Source organism: Mustelus asterias, chromosome 4 (genome assembly GCF_964213995.1).
Source record: "Mustelus asterias chromosome 4, sMusAst1.hap1.1, whole genome shotgun sequence".
Taxonomy (NCBI): Eukaryota; Metazoa; Chordata; class Chondrichthyes; order Carcharhiniformes; family Triakidae; genus Mustelus; species Mustelus asterias.
The window spans coordinates 82591818-82614957 of NC_135804.1; the positions used below are offsets into that span (position 1 = coordinate 82591818).

General features: G+C 45.5%; 2 protein-coding genes across 2 annotated transcripts in view; both read left to right on the forward strand.

Annotated features, from left to right (window-relative positions):
• LOC144492342 (sodium- and chloride-dependent neutral and basic amino acid transporter B(0+)-like) overlaps positions 1-4830 on the forward strand; it is a 72708-nt gene extending 67878 nt beyond the window's left edge. The window contains exon 14 of the mRNA XM_078210337.1: positions 1453-4830. Coding sequence (XP_078066463.1) covers positions 1453-1572 — 120 coding nt within the window. The 3' untranslated portion in view covers positions 1573-4830. The remainder of the gene's footprint in view (positions 1-1452) is intronic.
• A 5740-nt stretch (positions 4831-10570) lies between these two features.
• The window catches only part of LOC144493140 (sodium- and chloride-dependent neutral and basic amino acid transporter B(0+)-like), an 80528-nt gene continuing 67958 nt past the window's right edge, over positions 10571-23140 (forward strand). The window contains exon 1 of the mRNA XM_078212041.1: positions 10571-10606. Within this exon, the coding sequence (XP_078068167.1) occupies positions 10571-10606 (36 nt within the window). The remainder of the gene's footprint in view (positions 10607-23140) is intronic.

The window sequence follows — 23140 nt, forward strand, 5'->3', positions numbered from 1 at the left end:
GAATTGCATAATGCCCATCCGGGCGTGTTGAAGATGAAAATGCCAGTGAGAATCTATGTTTGGTAGTTGATATAGAAAGAGCTACATTACCAGTGCCAATTAAACAGAAGTTACCTGCTAAAGCCCCCTTGCATCCTTGGAAATGGCCAGAATGGCCAGAGTTTACGTGGATTATATTGGCCCATTTATGGGCATGATTTTCATTTTGCTAACAAACGCCCATTTGAAATGGAGGAGGTGTTTGAAATTAAATCCACAACTTCATATGGCACTGTTAAGAAACTGTTCCAATGTTTTGCCACTCAGATATCAAAAACACTTGCCTCGTACAATGGAATGGAGTTTACAAGTGCCGAATTCCAGAAGTTCATGACATTTAATGAAATAAAGCATATTCAAACTGCACCATATCACTCTTCATCTAATGGACTGATTGAACATGCAGTTCAGACTTCCAAAGCTGGTATGAAGAAACAATCACCTGCGACACTAGAAACCAAGGTAGCACGGTTCCTGGTAGTGAATAGGGTCACTCTGCACACCACTACTGTAATAGCTCCATCTGCTGATGGATCAACACTTGAGTACCAGGTATTCCAAATTTGGCGGGGAGGGTGGAGACAAGGCAGACTTGCCAGAAAAAGAACCATGATTCGTCAAAAGTGGAAAGAGAATTTTAGATAGACAACTATCCTACGAATTGAAAGTGCAAGATAAGTTTTAGAAAAAACACAGATCATTTGTGGAGATCGGAGCCAACACAAGAGCCAGAGTTATTGCCTGATCCAATTGTGCCACCATGTAATGTGGTTATATGTCCAAGGAGTGAAGTGTCTGATCAGCCAGTAGCAGACCAAAGTGCTGCTCCCAGTGAAACTGAGGAAATAATGGAAAGTGATATGTTGGTACCAAGAGAGAGTGTTAGTGAAGCAAGTCCAACAGAGAGTATCTCTACAGTTGAATCTCAACCCTTTGAGCAATGCCACTCCCACAGAAAGCAAACAAGAGACTGAGTTTCTGATAAACTATCTTAAAAATGTTCCTTTTGCTAACAATTTGAAAACTGTGTAAGTTATCGATGTACTGTGTAATAAAGGACTTGATGGGGGAGGGATATAGCAGCTAACCCTTTTTAAGAGGCATGCATCGGTAGGGTCATTTGACCCAATTGCCATTTTGGGAAGGAGCACAGGGATCTCAAGGCAGAGCATAAGCTTTTGCAGCCAGATTGATCCTACAGCTGAGTATGACAACATTGATTATAGCACTCTGTATGTAGTTGTAAATAATAATAAACCGTGTTGTTTGTTAGCTAACTAGTGGTCACCAATGTTTGCATTTACTACAGATCTGTTATCAGTCTGATTTGGATCAAGGTAGTTTTCCCTAGATCAGCATTAGTGATGGCTAGAAATAAACCAAAAATTGTTAATGTAAATTTTTTTTTCACAGAAAATTGTTGCAGCCTCCAAGCCAACTCCAGATTGGGGCCCGTACTTGAAACAACACAAAGGAGAAAGATACAACACCGATTCTGCACAAGCTGGTATCCCCGAAATGGCAAAACTTTAGGGGACATTTTTCAGTTCAATTCATCAACATCAACTTCATAACCAAAGAATTTTGAGATAATGGATGGGATTTTCTGGCCGTGCTCACCCCCAAATTGCTAAAAATTCCCACCCGAAGTCAATGGACCTTTGCATGGTCCACCCTCGCGCGTTATGATTCCCGTGGAACAGGAAAATTCCGCCCAATGTGTTGTTTTAAAATAACTGGAAATGTTTGAGCATATCTTTCAAAATACAGGTTTAATTTAAAATTGCATAATTGCTCTGCTTTGCCAGCATGGATCATTTATCAGGAATTGAGGCATGTATTCCAATGGCAGTCATGTGGAGCAACTTGGCTGAATTCCCATTGTGCACTCCCAATCACCAAGGCTCTATGCTGGGAGCATACATTCATAAAAAATATCCCTTTTAAGTTTTACTTTTAAAAATATTTTTGTCTGTATAGAACTTAAGGGGAAATTTAAAGACTATGGTCCTGATATTACCTTACAGAAGTGGGCTTGGGAGGAGTGGCGCAGGGGGTAGTAGTGGGGCCAATTTAGGAACAAAAAGCCCACAAGCATGGATTTCTCGAATGTCATACAGTTCTTAACTGCAAGACATCTTTAAATATTTTTCTGTGCATGCATAGCTTGGGTGACCGGCTGACTGCCTGTCAGATGGGAAAACCTGCAGCACAAGACGGCAGCATGCCAAGAATCAGTAGAATTAGTGTGGGCATTAGGATTGATCATGAAGCAGGTGGTCCACGGAGGGGGTGGGTTCCAACTATTGGTGTAGGTCTAATTATGGTGGAGGAAGGAAAGGTCAGAGAGATCATAGGGTGATTTTCTAGTAAGTAGTTAACTCTGAGGAATGCATCGATTCCTCATGGCGCACAAACAGTACTGTAAAGGTGATTGTTGAGTCCAGGGAAATCTATCCAAACAGTGGTTAAAAATTGAATCACTGTTGAAATTAAGGCATGTGGCCTCATTAAAATATTTAAGTAGTCAACTCGTCTGTCGACCATATTGGTCGCCAGCCCCCCTGTCCCGTCTCATAAAAACTAGAAATGAATGAGCTCAAAGTCGGTTCAGTTTCTATTTCAGATTTTAACTAAATCTGCTAAACCAAACACACCCATTTTGAGGGGTTAAAATCATTCCTTTTAATTTCATTGTTTAAGAGTTACAGATTTGTTTGTCTCAAATACACATTTTAAGCTACAGATATCTCTCAAAAGCTCTTATTTAATGCATTGATAATTCTTTGGGGATGAAAGCACAAAACCTGTACACAACCTAAAAAAATTCATGCACTTAAATTAATTCATTAAACCGCTTAGATCCATTTTTTATGGAGCTGCTAACAGACTGCCCATTTGGCAGAACAATAATTTCCTTCATCCCTGATTTTGCTTGCAATTTTATCTTAGAAACCCTACAATGCAGAAGGAGGCCATTCGGCCCATCGAGTCTGCACCGACAACAATCCCACCCAGGCCCTATCCCCGTTACCCCACATGTTTATCCCACTAATACCTCTAACCTACGCATCCCGGGACACTAGTAAGGATATTGCTTCAATATTACAATCCACTCTCCAATCCATTAGGGATGCAATAATTTCAACAAGTTAGGTGTATCCTCCTAGTTCTGGGAGTAGCAGTGACTCTGAGGGAAATAATGTCCCAATCCTGCGGAGTTACAGTAAATTAGGGAAGGAACTAAATCCTTCCAGTCTTGGAGTGACAGGTGCCTACATGCCAGTGTATAAATGCTGTTTGTGCAAACAAGTTCAGAATGTGAGAAAGGACTAAAAACACAACTGACATGTTTTGTCTGTTTTTCCTCCTCCTTCTACAAATTGACTGGGTTGTTAAATCCAGCCCTGATATTGTATAATGAGGTTGCATTTTCAAATGATCACTGATTCTCAGTATGAAAAGTATCGACCCGTGAGTCTCATTTTGGTTTTTTTTGTGATTTGGTCAATCCCAGTGGGGAACATGATCAGTTGAGGTCTCACCCTTACAACTTGTTTGCTTGCCCACTTGTTGTTCCCACAATATTTCTTTTTGTGCTAAATTCCACAAAGGCCCCTTGCAGCCCCAATATTACTCCTTTCCAAGTTAATTCCCCAAGTACTGGACAGTGTGTTAACAAATGATGTGGCAGCAAGTGTGGGAGTTACAGAGTACAGCTTTGGACAGGTCAATCAATGGACTGATACTATAGATATGTAGACAGCAGTGCAGCTTGAAACTATTCAATCAATGGACTGATAAATGCAGATCATATCACCACAATTACGTGGGTCGTCTTAACCTGCTTCACTTGACAGCAAACACATTTAGATGGACTACATGTTTCACAACCTGGTGGCTTCCACTTTCCAATTGATTAGGTTCAGTTGGCATTCTGTCAGGCAGGTTAGGTTAAATGTATTTCCATGTGAAACAGAAGGTTTATTGTTTGTATCTAAATGAAGTAAATTTTATTCATGTTTACACATAGTGTTCCAAGACAGGATCCTGGGAGAAAGCAGTTATTTTATATCTTTTTGAACTCCAAAAAATGCAATTTATATATTTAGCAATGTAACTCATCTCACATTACTGGATAGAATTATTCATTAATAGCTTGTAAATGTCAAAGGCAACTGGTTTTCAATTTTTAAATATTAAAATTAAACAGAAGTGGAGCACTCCAAAAATAATTTGAAAAAGTTTCCATGTAAATGAGGAGAAAATCCAACTTTTCTTTTCCAGTCACTTTAAAGCAGGCGGCCTAAATATAAATGGACGGCATCAAATAATTCCTAGAACCAGGAAATATCCAAGAATTCCTTGCAGAGGAAAGAGTGGTGGAATGCCATCCTAATGCAGCAAGCAAATCCTTTATAATCAAAACGCAATTTGATTTCTTCAGTCATTGTAAAACAATGCAATGGCGCTTGCTGTGTTGCAATATATCAAAACCACAGTGACAAATCAACTGAGAAAATAGTGCAAAGAATGAAGTCAGGAATTACTCAAAGTTGGAATGAAATTAGCTTAGATTTCTTTAGCATAGAGACAGTACTGACAAGATGGGCCACATAGCCTCCAACAGTGCCATGAACTTCAATGGATGAGACAGTTGGTAACATTCCCAAGATATACACTACTAGAATGAAACTCAAGCACAAACACTGGCACAGACCTGGTGGCCTTAATGGCCTGTACTTGCATTGTATTTCATGCAAATTTAAAAAATAAATAACTTCAAGTCGGCTTTTTAGTGTTTTTCTTCGATGCATTAAAGGGTAAGATTTGTGATATGGGGATGAGCACTGATTTGCCAGTGCGATCTAGCTCCCGGGCCATTTTCTGGGAGGCAGGATTGATGTATATTAAGGCTTATTATCAGAGACTAAGTGACATTCCCTGGCGCTCTGGGACTAGACCATCTGTCTATAAAACTTAGGGTCTAGGCTAACTTCACAAAACACTTGAGTCTTTGACCTGGGTCGTAACAGTAGTGGCAGAAGCCTGGAGGCAGTGGCAGCAACAGTTTGACCCAGAGAAGAGCCACTCACTCAGTGCAGGAAGGGTCCATACTCCCTTCAAGGAAAAGGTCCTGGAAATTGCAGGGGAGGGCCAGGAGCAGACAGTAGCCAACTGCAAGGGCGAGATGGCCCAAGCAAATGATTCCAAAGCACATTCATCCAGACTTCAAGTGAGTTTAATGTGCTCCACACCCTTGAGAATCCCAAAAACTAACCCATGTCCTCTTCTTCCAGGATCACATCCGATGAAGCTGGACCATCTGATGTTGCACCCCCTTATCCAAACCCTCAGAGTACCCCAGGCCATGATTCCGAGGATAATGCTGAATCCTCAGCACTGTTGTCATCTGCACCATCCACCTGTGCAGAAACATTCACCTCAGTCATATTAGCAGTCAGACTTCTGGGCACTTTTGAGCACCACACAACTGCTGCTACACATTGATGGAGGTTGGAACTTCCAGGTGAGCTGACAGAGGAATGCTGGCTCCCAGGAGCCAACTGCCCTGACGGCAAGTGTCAGTCCTCTGGGAAAGCTCATCCCAGCACTGTTACAGATGCAGAAGCAAAGCCATGCATATGATGAGGGTGTGTCTAGAACTTTCCTGCAACTACAAGGTCATCTGGAAGAGTCCACCAGGCTTCTGCCACAGGAGATGGTGTTGGCAATGTGTGAAACCCAGGTCAACACTGCAAGGGTTGTGGCCACAGTGCAGAGCCTGGGGCAAGAGGTCTGAGTAATGTCCAAGGCTTGGCTCACTCTCTGCTGTCCATTGTTGAGGGTCAAGACAGCGTGTCCAACATTCTTATGGTCATGTCAAAAGCCCAGATGAATATTGCAGTGGTGCTCCAGAGTTTAGCCCATTCACACCAGACCCATGGCTGAGGGTATCGCCTCACATTGCTCAAACTATGGATGGCCTCCAGGACTAGCATCGCCAGATGACATGAGGCAGCTGAATCTCACCAGCTGCCACTCTGTCCCATAGAGTGACCCGGGGGCCATCAGGCATCTGGAAGGAGGAGGAAGCGCTGAATCACAGCCTGGGGCTTTCCACCAGGGAGCTCCTGGCAGTCTCTATTTCCTTCTGAATCTCACCTTGCTGACACCGGTGCATCTACTGGGATTCGGCAAGAACACGATGTCACAGCATCACCATTGGCAACTGAATGTCAGCCAGGCTCCTCTAGATCCAGGCCCTCCGTGAGCCACCTGCCAAGGGCACTGGCTACAGAGCATGGAATGCAGCAGGTGGTGGGATAGGGTGGACATCTATTCTGTTTCCAGCATAGCACTCTTGGGCCCTGCAGACTTACCCTCCAGAAGACCATGTGAGCCAGAGTAAGACATGCCAGTTCACATCTCTGCCACTCTCTCTGCAGGAACCCCTCAGCCAAACTCACCCAGTAACCCCCACTCCCATGACCCCACCAGCCCCCCACCCCAATCCCGGCCCACTGCCCCCCAATCCCCAGCAGACTAAATGTGAGCCAGAAAGAATAGCGCCCATTACACATTCAGGAATGGAAAGGGAAGTCAGTGGGACATCTCAAAGTAGATCAGGGGTCAGATCTCTTGTCATCAAGAGGAGCACCACAGCTTTCCTCAGTGAGTCATCATCCTACTGACCTGCAATCAGACCTGCTGACACTACCAACCAGGGCCAATCACCCTTCTGTAATGTTACTTGACCTTTGAAGGGGGGGTGGTGATGCGAGATGTTTGGAAGTCAAGAGGTGGACTAGGCAAAAGTAGAGGACAAGGGTTGGGGTGGGAAAGGGCAGAAGGCAAGGGAGAGTGAAAAGAGTGGAAGTCAAGAGGTGGGGGTGGCATGGTGGGTATTCCAGAGGAAGGGGCAGGGTGGATGTTGCGAGTGTAAAATCTGTGACAGGTCTGAGGATATGCGGGTGGTGGGGATTGAGCTGCTGGACATGGCTACCTTCAGGTGGCAAATCTGGAAGCAATGAGAGCTTTCCTGGTCCTGCTGCCCTGTCCAGCATCCTCCTGGTCTTCGATTTCACCCTCAGGGGCTGCCCATTCCTTTTCTTCCTCCACCACGTCACCTGCTGCTGTGCCAACAACCACAATCTATGCATCTCTGGGTTATAATGCAGAGCCCTGCCAGACCGGTCCAGGCATCTGAACCACACCTTTAGAAGGCACTGCTCAATAATATTCATGGTGGCAGAGTGGGCCTCATTGTAACGGTCTTCCACCTCAGTCTGTGGCCTCCACACAGGCGTCATTAGCCACGACCTCAGTGGGTAACCCTTGTCCTCCACTAGCCAACCCCTTTGCTGGGGGTTGTTCCTCAAAGATGTCGGTTACCTCTGAGCTTGCCAGGATGTAGATGTTGTGCACACACTCAGGATAACATGCACACATGAGCATGATATTCAGCTGGTGGTCGCACACCAGCTGTATGGTTAGTGAGTGGAACCTCTTCCTGTTCCTGTAGGGCATTCTGTCGATAGTGTTCATTGAGCAACGTGTGCCATTAATCACCCCCTGGACCTGGGGCATTCTGGTGATGGCACAAAATCCTACAGCCTGAGCATCGTGATGGGCACTCAGAGCATCCATGATCTGGTGGATGTCACTGTGCATGCATGATTGAGATTCCACACAAGTCCCCACTTGATCCCTGCAAACATCCAGTGGCAAAGCTGTTGAGGGTGACAGTGACCTTTAGCGCCACTGAAAGCGGGTGACCGCCTCCTCCTCTTGATGCTAGTGATTGAGCACCTGGCACAGGTGCCACACTGTCTCCCTTTGCAGGTGCAGTCTTTTGTTTTACATATAGTCTGGCAGCTCCTCAAAATGCCAGATCTACTGTCTCGCTATCCTCCTGCCCGATCCTCAGCCTGATGGGCAGCTGGCACCTGAGCATCTGCAGCAGCCCCCAATCTTTGGGTTCCAGTGCCTATGGTGCAGGATCTTGCCTGGGTTGGCCCTGGCACTCTAGAAACATCCTGTTTACCTCAGTGCCAACAATCAGAACTGGTTTAATCTTCACGCTAATGACCACTTCTCCTCCCCTCCCCCCCCCCCCCAACCACTCCCCGTGAAGCCTTCAAGGAGTGTTTAACAGACTGTAGAAAACACTGCCAACCCATCCATCTTAGTGGTAGGATGCAGACTTTACTTGACGTATTTACGAGCCCACTTTCTCCTCAATGCTGGCATCGACTTTTGGGCCACCTTTTTCATCCACACCCACCCTCGGTGCCCTTGCTCCAATATGTTTCTCAAGGACTGGGGAATGACGACCCATATGCGCCACAACAAACAACCATTCTGCACCGACAATTCCCATTGCCGACTTTGACATGGCCTCAGTTCCGAATTCTTCTGTCGGCTTGTCCTTCCCTTGCAGACAACATCTACTTGACTCAGTATGGGAAACTTTCATGTGGCGTGTTTCACCTTAGCAGCTGTAATCAGTACCTTACCTTCTTGTGAAAAGTACATAATCTGAATAATCTCATCCGGGACCTCTTTATGATAAGGCAATGGCAGCCTGGATAACGCATCTGCACATGCATGTTGATCCAACTGGCAGTAGTGGATTTCATATGAATGGCCCAATAATATCTATGCCTACCTTTGGAAATGAGCTGCGGCCATTGATGGAATCCCTCAGTGCGGTCCCAAAATCTTAGTCAGCGGTCTGTAGTCCATCAGTAAGATGGACTTTCTGCCATACATATACTGGCGAAACTTGGTAACCTCAAAGATTATGCCTAGTGCTTCCTTCCCTACTTGTGCAGTTTTCTTCTGCTTTGGAGAGTGACCTAGATGTGAATGCAGTGGGCTATTTTCTCCATTTGTCATCACATGGGATCGCACCACTCCAATGCCATATGGCAGTGTCACAGGCCAGCTGAAGGGGTAATTTGGAGATAAAACATACTAGGACCATGGAGTCCTTCAATGCCTTCTTCGCTGCCAGGGCCGATGTTATCCCAAAAGGCAGTTGTGTTAATGGCATAACCCTTTTTGGGTGATGATTAATGGTGGTTGTGAGTCTTCGGCCATCCCTACCTGCAGATAAACTTGGGAGAAATCCATTTTGATAAATTTCACTGAGCCATCGGTTTTCATGACAGGAACAATGGGCGTGGCCCACTCACTCATGGCCACTGGTTCCAATACCCCCAAACCTACTAATCTCTTGCATTTGGCCTCCACCTTGGGTCTAGTAGCATAAGGCACTGGACATGCCTTGATGCTCTTTGGACATGCATCTGGCTTCAGCCATAGGTACTCTTTCACTTCTTTCATCTCACCAAGGGTTCCATTAAACACATTGTTCTCTCTCCAAAGGTGTCATTCAGGCTTGAAAGAGACTCCGTTAATCTGTTCACCACCTCAATTCAATTTCAATTGTTTCAGCCAGGATCATCCAAGCAACATGGGGCAATCACCCTCAACAACATACAATGGTAGCTGCGCGCACCGGTCCCTCAGATGTACCCTGATGGAGACATAGCCTTGAAGGGGAACCAACTGTTCTGTGTGTGTCAGAATGATGTTTGCAGGCTTCAAGGGAGGATTATTCAACTTTCTCATATACTGACTCTGGGATCAACGACACTGCCACCAACCCCCACCACCCCGCCTCCTCACTAGTTTCCCTTCCTCTTTGGACATTGCCCAGAAAGTCTGCTTCACCTCATACTGAGGGAGTGTTTAGTTTAAACTGTGTCTTCAGTCTGCAACCCCACAGGGGCAGCACAGTGGCACAGTGGTTAGCACTGCTGCCTCAGCACCAGGGACCTGGGTTCGATTCCCAGCTTGGGTCACTGTCTGTGTGGAGTTTGTACATTCTCCCCATGTCTGTGTGGGTTTCCTCCGGGTGCTCTGGTTTCCTCCCACAGTCCAAAGGTGTGTGGATTAGGTGAATTGGCCATGCTAACTTGCCCCTTAATGTCAGAGGGATTAGCTAAGGTAAGTGTAGGGTTATGGCGATAGGACCTGGGTGGGATTGTGATCACTGCAGGCTCGATGGGCCGAAAGGCCTCCTTCTGCATTGTAGGATTCTATGATTCCTTGTCCTAATCTACACTGGTCATTTGACATTTTCTCCTTGGTTTCGACCCTGATCGCTTTCGCTTTGCACTCTCCTAGGGCACTGGTGCTCTGCAGTTTTGGGCAATGTGACCCTTCTTCCAACAGTTCCAGCACTGAGCTCCCCTCACACAGCAACTGGATGCCATGTGACCTATTTGGCCACAATGGTGGCATTCCTCAGGCAGTAACTAACTCTTGGTGTCTCTGCCACCTTGTGCACCCTCGTACTAGTGCATAAATGAGCTGCCTCTGTCAGTCCATTCCATGGAGACTGCAATTTCAAATGCCTTAAACTCCAGCTGCAACTCTGACAGTAGTCTTCACTGAATTGCTTCCTGCTGGTGGCCAAATACAAGCCGGTGCTGTAGCGCAAGAAAACCCCAAAGTCACAATGCTCTACGAGGCTTTTGAGGTCATCACAAATTTGGTAATGGTCTCACCCTCCATCTAATCCCGTTTGTAAAACTAGAAATGCTCCACAGTCAGCAGTGGTTTCACCATGAAGTGCCCCTCCAATACTTCACACAATTCCTGGAACAGCTTCTTAGCCGGTTTTCCGGCCGCAGTATCTCCTCAGGACGCAGAATGTTTTACTTCCAACCATGCTAAGAAAGATCAGCAGAATGAGGTCACCCAGCACCTGAGTCCATCCAACCCACCACGACACCCTCTTACCCCCATGGGCCTACTCACCCTCCAAGGGTTTCCTTTTACTCTGCACTGTGTACCTTGGCAGACGGTCCACGATAAACTTCCCGATCCTTCACCTTACGAGCCGTTGGTTACTCCAACCTTCGTCACTAGTGTCAAATTCTTTACTACTGAGGTATTCTCAAGAACTCTTCAGCTGCTTCATCAATGACCTTCCCTCTGCCAAAAGGTCAGAATTGGGGATGTTTGCCAATGACTGCACAATGTTCAGCACTATTCGCGCACGACTCCTCAGATACTGAAGCAGTCCATGTTCAAATGTAACAAGATCTGGACAATATCCAGGCTTGGGCTGACAAGTCACAAGTAACGTGAGTGTCACATATGCCAGATAATGACCATCACCAACGAGACACTCAAACAACCACCCCTTGACATTCAATGGTGTATCCTCTACTGTCAACATCCTTGGGGTTACCATTGACCAGAAACTCAACTGAACTTGCCACATAAAGAGAGTGGCTACAAGAGCAGGTCAAAGGCTAGGAATACTGTGGTAAGTAACTCACCTCCTGACTCCACAGAGCCTGTCCACCATCTACAAGGCACAAGTCAAGGGTGATGGAATACTCTCCACTTGCCTGGATGGGAGCAGTTCCAACAACACTCACCATCCAGGTCAAAGCAGTTCACTTGATTTGCACCACATCCATTCCCTCCACCACCAACGCTCAGTAGCAGCAGTGTGTACTATCTACAAGATGCACTGCAGCAATTCACCAAAGATCCTTAGACCGCACCTTCCAAACCCACAACCACTTCCATCCAGAAGGACAAGGGCAGCATTTACATGGGAACATCACTACCTGTAAGTTTCCCTCCAAGCCATTCACCATCCTGACTTGGAAATATATCACCGTTCCTTCACAGTCGCTAGGTCCGAATCCTGGAATTTCCTCCCTGATGGCATTGTGGGTCAACCCACAGTACGTGGACTGCAGTTCTTCAAGAAGGCAGCTCACCACCATCTTAATGGCAACTAGGGATAGGCAATAAATGCTGGCTAGTCAGTGATGCCCATGTCCCATGAATGAATTAAAAAACCTAACAGCTGAAGATGTATTTATTTTTGCAGCAATTTGGAACTACAAGATTAAGGTTTTGAATTGTCAAATACGTTCAGATGAAGTTACCCATTCTGCCCAAGCAAGATGGATTTTTGTGACAGCTAACTGCAAATGGAACAGATTTGCAGTAGCTTCAAGGCGTTGGAGAATTTTCTTGTAGACTTTCAACATTACAGCAATAGTCAACCTGATTCCAAATCTGGTAAAAGGGGGAAGGCATCTAGTAAGGAGTTATAAAAGACAGGATAAATGAGGGAGTGCGAGGTTCGCATTCATCACTATTAAACAACTTTAAGGAAAAGCTTACTGCTCACCACAAATAGGCAGATCATCATCGTTAGGAATGAATGAGCTAACCCAGTGGGATTTGAACTTAAGGAACGTATGTGATGTGCAGATGAGAAATGAGGAAGGGCCATTAGAAGGGTGCCAATGTGACTGTTTGTCGATGGGTTGCGACAGAGTGGAATGGAGAGCCAAGAACAGGATGGGCAATAGTTGAACAGAGTAGAACCAAATTAAAGGTGGAATCTATTTGATGGATAATGAGAACAACAATGGTAATTTAAAAAATACATTTAAAGGGATTTTAAGAAGGCAAAAAAAACAGTTTAGGTGGTTTTGATAGATATAAGAATAAAGTTTTTTGAAGAAGAAGAGATGAGATAGGCATTAAAGGACATTTGAAAGCCAACACTTTGAATTTGGGACAATTCTGACATAGGAAAAATGTGCAGTTAGTAGGTTACCTTTAAAAATGATGTAATTTATGACAAAGAACAAGCGAGCAAAATGTTACTGCCTGGAATCAAATAGAAATGTTTGATTTATTTTTTAAGGATGTTATGAAGGAAACTGAATAGGATTAAGTAATTGAGGGGAGAATATAGAGACCGGAAATCAAACAGCAAATGGAAATTGGTATATTGGGTGCAATTCAATGAAATATTTCAAGCTGGCACTGATGTATATTCTAGCAAATGAAATGTATAGATGGGGCTAGTAAGTTAGCTTTCTCTGCGTGATGTTCGTGTCCATGTCAATGTTGTTTTTAAGAAAACAAAATTTGAAATTTTGGCTACCACCCAAAGCATCGGGACCATACGTGGAGAGATCAGCAAACACTAAGATCTTTTGAGAAGATCACATGAGTCAAGAATCTGTTGACATAATATTGAGATACTGCATTAGCGTGCAAATGAATTACGTGCAAAGTAACTAATGCATTGAGGAGCAGGTCACAGACATGTACATTAATTGGCAAACATGGCATGAAATGATTAAGGGAGGCCAGTAGAGTGAAGCAACACCATTAAATGATCAAGGCACTGACTCCATAAAGAAGCCGATTTCAAAACAATTGCGACAGAATTAAATACACCAGTACCTGTCAAAAAATGAGCAAAATTATAGTGAAAAGGTAAAAAAATCTGGATGGGAACAATTGAAGGTCTCGTGGCAAGTGAACCTGGTGAGGAATATCGTAAGATAAATACTGATAAATGGAGAACTGGAGAACATTAAGTCCATGCATAGAATAGAACCCCTACAGTGCAGAAGGAGGCCATTCAGCCCATTGAGCCTGCACCCATAACAATCCCACCGAGGCTCTATCCTGTAACCCCACATATTTATCCCACTAATCCCTCTAACTTACGCATCTCAGAATTCGAAGGGGCAATTTAGCAGGGCCAATGCATCTAACCCACACACCTTTGGACTGTGGGAGGAAGCCCCCATGCAGACACAGAATATGCAAACTCCACAGTCACCCAAGCCAGGAATCGAACCTGAGTCTCTGGTGCTGTGAGGCAGTCATACTAACCACTGTGCCATGCTGCATGATGTTATTTTGAATGATATTGAGTGAAGTGGGGAGTGTAGGAGAGAAAGCAGCATCAGTCGAATTATTCACCAGATCACATTCAAGTTAATATTAGTAGAATTTAACAAGTATGTGAAGAGGAAGCCAATGTCTAAAAAAGAGAGGTGGATGTTCTTGACGCATTGATCACTGCATTCCAGGGCTAGAGAAGATCATAGAATCCTATAGTGCAGCAGGAGGCCATTCGGTCCATGGAGTCTGCACTGACCACAATCCCACCCAGGCCCCATCCCCATAATCCCATGCATTCACCCTAGCTAGTCCCCCCGGCACTGAGGGAGGATTTGCCATGGCCAATTTACCTAACCCGCACATCTTTGGAGTGTGGGAGGAAAACGGGGCACCCGGAGGAAACGCAGACATGGGGAGAATGTACAAACTCTGCACAGTGACCTGAGGCTGGAATTGAACCTGGGTCCCTGGCACTGAGGCAGCAGTGCTAACCACTGTGCAGCCATCCCTAACTAACCTCCATTTCAGAGGGCATTTGAGAGTCAACCACATTGATGGGGTCTGGACTCACATCTAGGCCAGACCAGGTGAGGAAAACAGATTTCCTTCCCTAAAGGACTTCAGTGAACCAGATGGGTTTTTACAACAATCGACCACAGTTTCATGGTCATCATTAGCCTTTTCATTCCAGATTCTTTGTTGGTTGATTTCCAGTCTCTATCTTCTACCTTCAATTACTTTTGAATTCAAATCTCAGCATCTTCTATGGTGGAATACAAACCCGGGTTCCCAGAACTTTGCCTTAGGTCTATGGATTGCTCGTCCAGTGATAATTCCACTGTGCCACTGCCTCCCCAAAGGCAACAACTTTCAGACTATAAAACAATGGGAGATTGCTCCATCATTTGTTCTGACAACTAAATGGTTTAAAGGTAACATGGGGAGGCAATGCTATTTGCAACTTGAACATAAGGGTTTATTTGTCTATCGAACCTCCCAAGCTTGAGAACTCATTAAACATGAGGGGCCTTGGACACAGGGAGGATAATTGATATCTACTAGTCAGACACAATTTGTTATATTAAAAGGACAAATAGCGACTGGCTCAGATGGTGTACCCAGACGAGCACTCAGATCCTGCACTGACCAGCTCGCCAGGGTATTCGCAGACATCTTTAACCTCTCCTTACACCAATCTGAGGTCACTATCAGCTTCAAGACGAGAACCATCATCCCTGTACCAAAGGAAAGCCAGTAAGAAGTCTCACAACACCAGGTTAAAGTCCAACAGGTTTATTTGGTATTGTTGGACTTCTTATTGTACCCACCTTAGTCCAATGCTGGCATCTCCACATCAAAGAAAAGCCAGGCAGTGTGCCTTAATGACTATTGCCCAGTGGCTCTGATAGCCATCAATATGAAGTGCTTTGAAAGCTCAGTCTGGCACAGATCAACCCTGGCCTCCCAGATTGTCTGGGTCCACTATCGCCACAGCAGATGCCATCTCCCTGGCCCTACACTCAACCTAGAAAACCTGGATGACAAAGACACTTATTTCACACTCCTATTTATTGACTACAGCTCAGCCTTCAACAGCATTATTCCTACAAAGCTCATTGCCAAACTACGTAGCCTAGGGCTCGGCTCCTCCCTGTGACTGGATCCTAGACTTCCTAACCCACACACCGCAAGCAGTGATAGGCAATGACACCTTCTCCATTATCCTCAACACCAGTGCCCCACAATGGTGTGTCCTCAGCCCCCTACTATACTCCTTATACAACTATGACTGTGGCCAAATTCTGCTCCAATTCTATTTAAGTTTCCTGATGACACCACCATAGTGGGACAGATCTCAATGAGACTGAGTACAGGAAAGAGATAGAGAATCTGGTGAAACAGTGCAACGACAATAATCTCAGTAAAACGAAGGAGATAGTCATCAACTTCAGGAAGTGTAGTGAAGGACATGCCCCTGTCTACATCAACGGGGATGAAGTGGAAATGGTTAAGAGCTTCATGGTGTCCAGATCACCAATCTGTCCTGATCCCCCTATGCTGATGCTACAGTTAAGAAAGCCCAAGCACCTTTACTTTCTCAGGAGGCTAAGGAAATTTGGCATGTCCACTACGACTCTCACCAATTCTTACAGATGCACCATGGAAAGTATCACAGCTTGATATGGCTCCTGTTCTGTCCAAGACTGCAAGAAACGATAAAGGGTTGTGAATACAGCCCAATCCATCACACAAACCAGCTTCCATCCATTGACTCCATCTACACTTCCCGCTGCCTCAGAAAAGCAGCCAGCATAATTAAGGACCCCATGCACCCCTGACACTCCTAGAACATAAGAACATAAGAGCTAGGAGCTGGAGTAGGCCATCTGGCCCCTCAAGCCTGCTCCACCATTCAATAAGATCATGGCTAATCTTTTTGTGGACTCAGCTCCACTTACCCGCCCACTCACCATAACCCTTAATTCCTTTACTGTTCAAAAATTTATCTATCCTTGCCTTAAAAACATTCAATGAGGTAGCCTCAACTGCTTCACTGGGCAGGGAATTCCACAGATTCACAACCCTTTGTGTGAAGAGGTTCTTCCTCAACTCAGTCCTAAATCTTCTTCCCCTTATTTTGAGGCTATGCCCCCTAGTTCTAGTTTCACCCGCCAGTGGAAACAACTTCCCTGCTTCTATCTTATCTATCCCCTTCATAATCTTATAAGATCTCCCCTCATTCTTCTGAATTCCAATGAGTATATTCCATCAGGAAAAAGATAGAAAAGTCTGTGACCGCGCACCAACCGACTCAAGAACAGCTTCTTCCCTGCTGCCATCAGACTTTTGAACGGACCAACCTTATATGAAGTTGATCTTTCTCTAAACCCTAGCTATGACTAACACTACATTCTGCACCCTCTCCTTTCCTACTCCCCTATGTACTCTATGAATAGTATGATTTCTCTGTGTGGCGCACAAGAATCAATACTTTTCATGAGATACCAATACATGTGACAATAATAAATCAAATTGTAGCCAGTGGTAAATCAGTCTAGGTATCATGTATGAGCCTTTACACTGATTGGATATTATAATCAAGTAGATGTGTACATGTTGTGATTGGTTAGTTGTATTCATACCTTATGCATGATGTAAACCTAATTGATAATTGTGACTGGATATAGATAACTTCTATGCAAATGTTCATCTCTGATTTGTATATACTAATTACTTGTAATCGAATCTGGAAGTATATCTGTCTGTATGATGTATCCAATGCTCTCTATGCCACCAGCTGACGTGGCACAGCAGAGATCCCTTGCTACTTCTTAGAAATAAAGGCCAATTTTAAAACACCGAAATTCTTCATCGAGTCGAGTGAAATTCTTCACTTGAAGGAAACAAAGCAGCTAGGCAGCTAATTTTGCCCCACAGAAATCAGAGAGCCAGGGAGATCATGCCCAAGCAGATCTCACCACAGCCATGAAGATGGCCACTGCCAGTGTCAGCCCTCAGCTCAATACTGGCTCCATGTTAGCCCCACCAGATAGTGAAGGTATGAAGGCTGAAGATGTGGGCGATGTGTAGATGGTCGAGCTGTAAGCTGTGGATGTGGCCCTTCTCTAGGTGTACAATAGAGGGCCTTTCCTGACAGGAAACTGGCATTTGGCTGAATTAATACACTAACCTTCGCCTGGTCTACTCAATGCCTTAGACCTGTTGGTGTTTCTTCTCTGGCTTATCTCCTTCCTTCCACAAGATCAATCTGCTGTCAAAGCATTTTCAGAAGTTCTAGGTATGTTCAATATTGCATACATTGTCTAAATAAATTGTGTAAATACATCATTGAGCAAGATGACTCTATTGAGTTATTTGATAAGTACTGGCATTGAATTTTTGTAATTTAGTGCTCCCTCTTCGAGACTGTAGATATAGGAATTCAAATATGAAGGTTGTTGTCTCATATGTGACCTACATGATCTTCCAATAATTTTAATAAATGAAATATGATTTGGGTGCAGATCTTTGTACCTTAATGTATTCCAGTATCACTAAGTTCTGCCCTGGAACTCCTGAGTCATAATCGAGCCAGAGGATGATACCAAACATCAAATAATCTATAGCAAGTAATTAAAACTGAGTAAGCCTGACAAATAACTCCAGGATCATTATTATGCATAGAAAGTCTCTGGCAACAATCTGATATGAAGCAAGTTTGTTCACTACCTCGGTGTAAAATTTACCCCAAGATAAAAATCCAACCTCAATCATGCCATCACTAAGACCGTCTATTTCCACCTAGAATCATACAGTGCAGAAGAGGCCCTTCAGCCCATCAAGTCTGCACTAACACAAGAAAAACCTGACCACCCACCTAATCCCATTTACCAGCACATGGCCCATGATCTTGAATATTATGTGCCAAATGCTTGAGGTACTTTTTAAAAGATGTGAGGCAACCTGCCTCCACCACCCTCCCAGACAGCACATTCCAGGCCATCATCACCCTCTGGATAAAAAAGTTTTTCCTCACATCCCCCCTAAACCTCCTCCCCTCATCTTGAACCTACGTTCCCTCATGACTGACTTTTCAACTACAGGGAACAGCTGCTCCTTATCCACTCTGTCCATGCTGCCATAATCTTGTACATCTCAATCAGGCCACCCCCTTAATCTTCTCTGCTCCAATGAAAATAAAGCAACCTCTTCATAACTTAAATGTTCCATTCTTGGCAGCATTCTTGTGAATCTCCTCTGCACCCTCTCCAGTGCAATCATATCATTGCTATAATGTGGCAACCAGAACTGCACATGTTACTCTTGCTGTGGCCGCACCAAAGTTCTATACAGCTCCAACATGACTTTCCTGCTTTTGGAATCTATGCCTGAATTGATAAAGGCAAGTGCCTTTTCCATCACCCTACAATGCCCTTCCATCTTCAGAGATCTATGGGCAAACATGCCAAGGTCCTTCCCCCCACCTCCCTCCCCCCAGAGAGTGATCTGACCCACCTCCCGCCCCCCCCCTCGAGAGTGATCTGACCCACCCAGAGAGTGATCTGCCCCACCTCCCTCCCAGAGCGGTCTGACCCACCTCCCCCCCCCCCCCCCCGCACCCTGAGAGTGATCAAACCCACCTCCCTCCCCCCCAGAGAGTGATCTGACCCACCTCCCTCTCCTCCCAGAGAGTGGTCTGACCCACCTCCCCCCCGCCCAAGAGTGATCTGACCTACCTCCCTCCTCTCCAGAGAGTGATCTGACCCACCCCACCCCCCCCCCCCCAGAGTGATCTGACCCACCCAGAGAGTGATCTGCCCCACCTCCTTCCCCCACCCAGAGAGTGATCTGCCCCACCTCCTTCCCCCCCCCCCAGAGTGATCTGACCCACCTCCCCCCCCCCTCGAGAGTGATCTGACCCACCCAGAGAGTGATCTGCCCCACCTCCTCCCCCCCCCGCCCCCCAGAGTGATCGGATCCACCTCCCTCCACCCCCGCCCCGCCCGAGAACGATCTGACCCGCTCCCGCCTCTCTCCGCCCCGCCCCCGCGCCCGAGAACGACCTGACCCGCTCGTCCGACACCCCCGCCCGCTCCCTCCATCGCCGATCCCAGTCAGAGCCGCTGAAACTTACGTTTTGAGAAGCTGGAGCGCCAGAATGGATATTTTGCGGACCTTGATGCGGAGTTGCCGGCGTTGGACTGGGGTAGGCACAGTGAGAAGTCTCAACACCAGGTTAATGTCCAACAGTCACCTCATGAAGGAACAGTGTTCCCAAAGCTCCTGATTCCAAATACACCTGTTGGACTTTAACCTGGTGTTGAGACTTTTGCGGATCAGGTTTGTTTCGCGCCGAATCTGGACAGGTGAACGCGGTGGTAAGTTTGGGTGTCCAGCCCATTCGGTCAATTTAAATGCAAACAAGGGCATTTAAATGGCCGCTGTGCCCGTTTCAGGTGCAGGCCTGACTGCGGCCATCTTAGCTGCTTGGTAAAGGAACGGGCACAGAGGCAACCGTGGATCGCACTACTTACCTCACGCCCGACTTCACCAAGTTTCTGCGCCTGAAAACAGGTGCATCTTGATGGTAGAATAGGGCCCACAGCCTCAATATTAACCATCTGGCCACCCTTTGTGTCATCCACAAACTTAATAATCCTACCCCCCCTCCCACTTAGTCAAAGAACAAAGAACAGTACAGCACAGAAACAGGCCCTTCGGCCCTCCAAGCCTGCGCTGATCACGTTGTCCTATCTAGACCAACTGATTGTATCCCTCTATTCACCATCTGTTCATACGTCTATCCAGATAAGTCTTAAATGTCACTAATGTATCTACCTCAACCACCTCACTTGGTAATGCATTCCAATCCACACCACCATCCTCTTTTTAAAAAAAAATTTCCCCGCACATCTCCACTGAACCTTACCTTAAACCTGTGCCTCCTTGTAATTGTCATTTCTGCCCTGGAAAAAAGCTTCCAAATGTTCACCCTACCTATACCTCTCAATTTTATAAACTTCTATCAGGTCACCCCTCAACCTCTGTCTTTCCAGGGAGAACAGTCCCAGTTTATTCAATCTCTCCTCATAGCTAATACCCTCTATCCTGGTAAATCTTTTCTGTACCCTCTCCAATGCCTCCACGTCCTTCTGGTAGTGTGGCAACCAGAATTGGACGCAGTATTCGAAATGTGGCCTCACCAATGTTTTATATAACTAACATAATTTGCCAACTTTTACACTTGATGCCCCGTCCAATGAAGGCAAGCATGCCATATGCTTTCTTCACCACCTATTCCACAGTCACCTATGTTGTTTATATAAATAACGAATAATAGGGGATCCAGCACAGATCAAAGGTCATGGGCAGAAAGCAGGATTAGGCTATTGAGTTGGACGATCAGCCATGATTGTGATGAACGGTGGAGCAGGATCAAAGGGTCAAATGGCCTCCTCTTGCTCCTATCTTCTATGTAGCTATGTTTCTATCCTTGTGGTATGCCACTGGACACTGACTTCCAGTGACTAAAGTAGTCTTCTGTCATCACCCTCTGTCTCCTGCAACTGAGTTAATTTTGAATCCACTTTATCAAGTTACCCTGTATCCCATGTGCATTTGCCTTCTTTACAAGCCTCCCTTGTGGGACCTTGTCAAAGGTTTTGCTGAAAGCCACATAAACTACATCAACTGCACTACCCTCATGTACACACCTGGTCACCTCCTCAAAAATTCAAATTTGTGAGGCATGACCTCCCTCTAACGAAGCCAAGCTGACTATCCCTTATCAAGCCTTGCCTCTCCAAGTGAAGATAGATGTTCTCCTTCAGAATTTTCTCCAATAGTTTCCCTACCACTGATCTGTAGTTCCTTGGTTCATCTCTACAACCCTTCTTAAATAGCGGAACCACATTAGCTGTTCTCCAGTCCTCTGGCACCTCCCCCATGATGTGGAGATGCCAGCGTTGGACTGAGGTAAACACAGTAAGAAGTCTCACAACACCAGGTTAAAGTCCAACAGGTTTATTTGGTAGCAAAAGCCACTAGCTTTCGGAGCGCTGCTCCTTCATCAGGTAAGTGGGAGTTCTGTTCACAAACAGGGCATATAAAGACACAAACTCAATTTACAAAATAATGGTTGGAATGCGAGTCTTTACAGGTAATCAAGTCTTAAAGGTACAGACAATGTGAGTGGAGAGAGGGTTAAGCACAAGTTAAAGAGATGTGTATTGTCTCCAGCAGATCAATAAGAGTCCAATCAAGTGCTGCCACACCGATCTCTGGGTGTGTCCCCAACGGCCATGCCTGTAGGTGCTGGAGGCACATAGGTCACATACTTCCCTCCCAAATAAGGGGTTAAGGTAAACAAGTATGTTTGACCAGAAAGTGTCCATTGTCTTTGGGATGGCCTATTTCCTGTGTATTCAGTCGTCTGAGTTGCAGCCTGTTTATCTCTGTCTTTTGGGCTGCAGTCTGTCGTTTTAGTTCTTGCCCAGTTGTCCCAGAGTGCTTTATAAATTGCCATTTTAGGTGGCCCGTTTGGCCACAACACCCTACCAATATCCTTTGACTCCATCCACAGATTAGACCATAAGACATAGGAGCAGAATTAGGCCACTCGGCCCATCGAGTCTGTTTTGCCATTCAATCATGGGTGATATTTTTCTCATCCCCATTATCCTGCCTTTTCCCCATAACCCCTGGTCCCCTTACCAATCAAGAACCTATCTCTCTCTGTGTTAAAGACACTCAATGACCTGGCCTCCATAGCCTTCTGCGGCAAAGAGTTCCACAGATTCACCACTCTCTGGCTGAAGAAATTCCTCCTCATCTGTTTTAAGGGATCGTCCCTTTAGCCTAATGTTGTGCCCTCTGGTTCTAGTTTTTCCTACTAGTGGAAACATCCTCTCCACATCCACTCTATCCAGGCCTCACAGTATCCTGTAAGTTTCAATAAGATCCCCCCCCTCATCCTTCTAAACTCCAATGAGTACCAACCCAGAGTCCTCAACTGTTCCTCATACGACAAGTTCTTCATTCCAGGGATCATTCTTGTGAAACTCCTCTCGACCCTTTCCAAGGCCAGAACATCCTTCCTTAGATATAGGGCCCAAAATTGTTCACAATACTCCAAATAGGGCCTAACCAGAGCCTTATACAGCCTCAGAAGTACATTCCTGTTCTTGTATTCTAGTCCTCTTGACATGAATGCTAACATTGCATTTGCCTTCCTAACTGCCGACTGAACCTGCACGTTAACCAAGAGAATCTTGAACAATGACTCCCAAGTCCCTTTGTGTTGGATTTCCTAAGCATTTTCCCATTTAGAAAATAGTCTATGCCTCCATTCCTCCTTCCAAAATGCATAACCTCACATCTACATTGTATTCCATCTGCCACTTCTTTGCCCACTCTCCTAACCTGTCCAAGTCCTTCTGCAGCCCCTCTGCTTCCTCAATACTACCTGTCCCTCTACGTACTTTGTACCATCTACAAACTTAACAACAGTGCCTTCAGTTCCTTCTTCCAAATCGTTAATGTTTAGTGTGAAAAGTTGTGGTCCCAGCACTGATCCAAGGCACACCACTAGTCACCGGCTGCCATCCTGAAAAAGACCCCTTTATTCTCTGCTTTCTGCCAGTCAGCCAATCCTCTATCCATGCCAGGATCTTACCCTTAACACCATGGGCTCGTAACTTATTTAACAATCTCCTATGCGACACCTTGTCAAAGGCCTTCTGGAAATCTAAATAAATCACGTCCACTGATTCTCCTTTATCTAACTTCCTTGTTACCTCCTCAAAGAACTCTAAAAGATTTGTCAGACACAACCTCCCCTTGACAA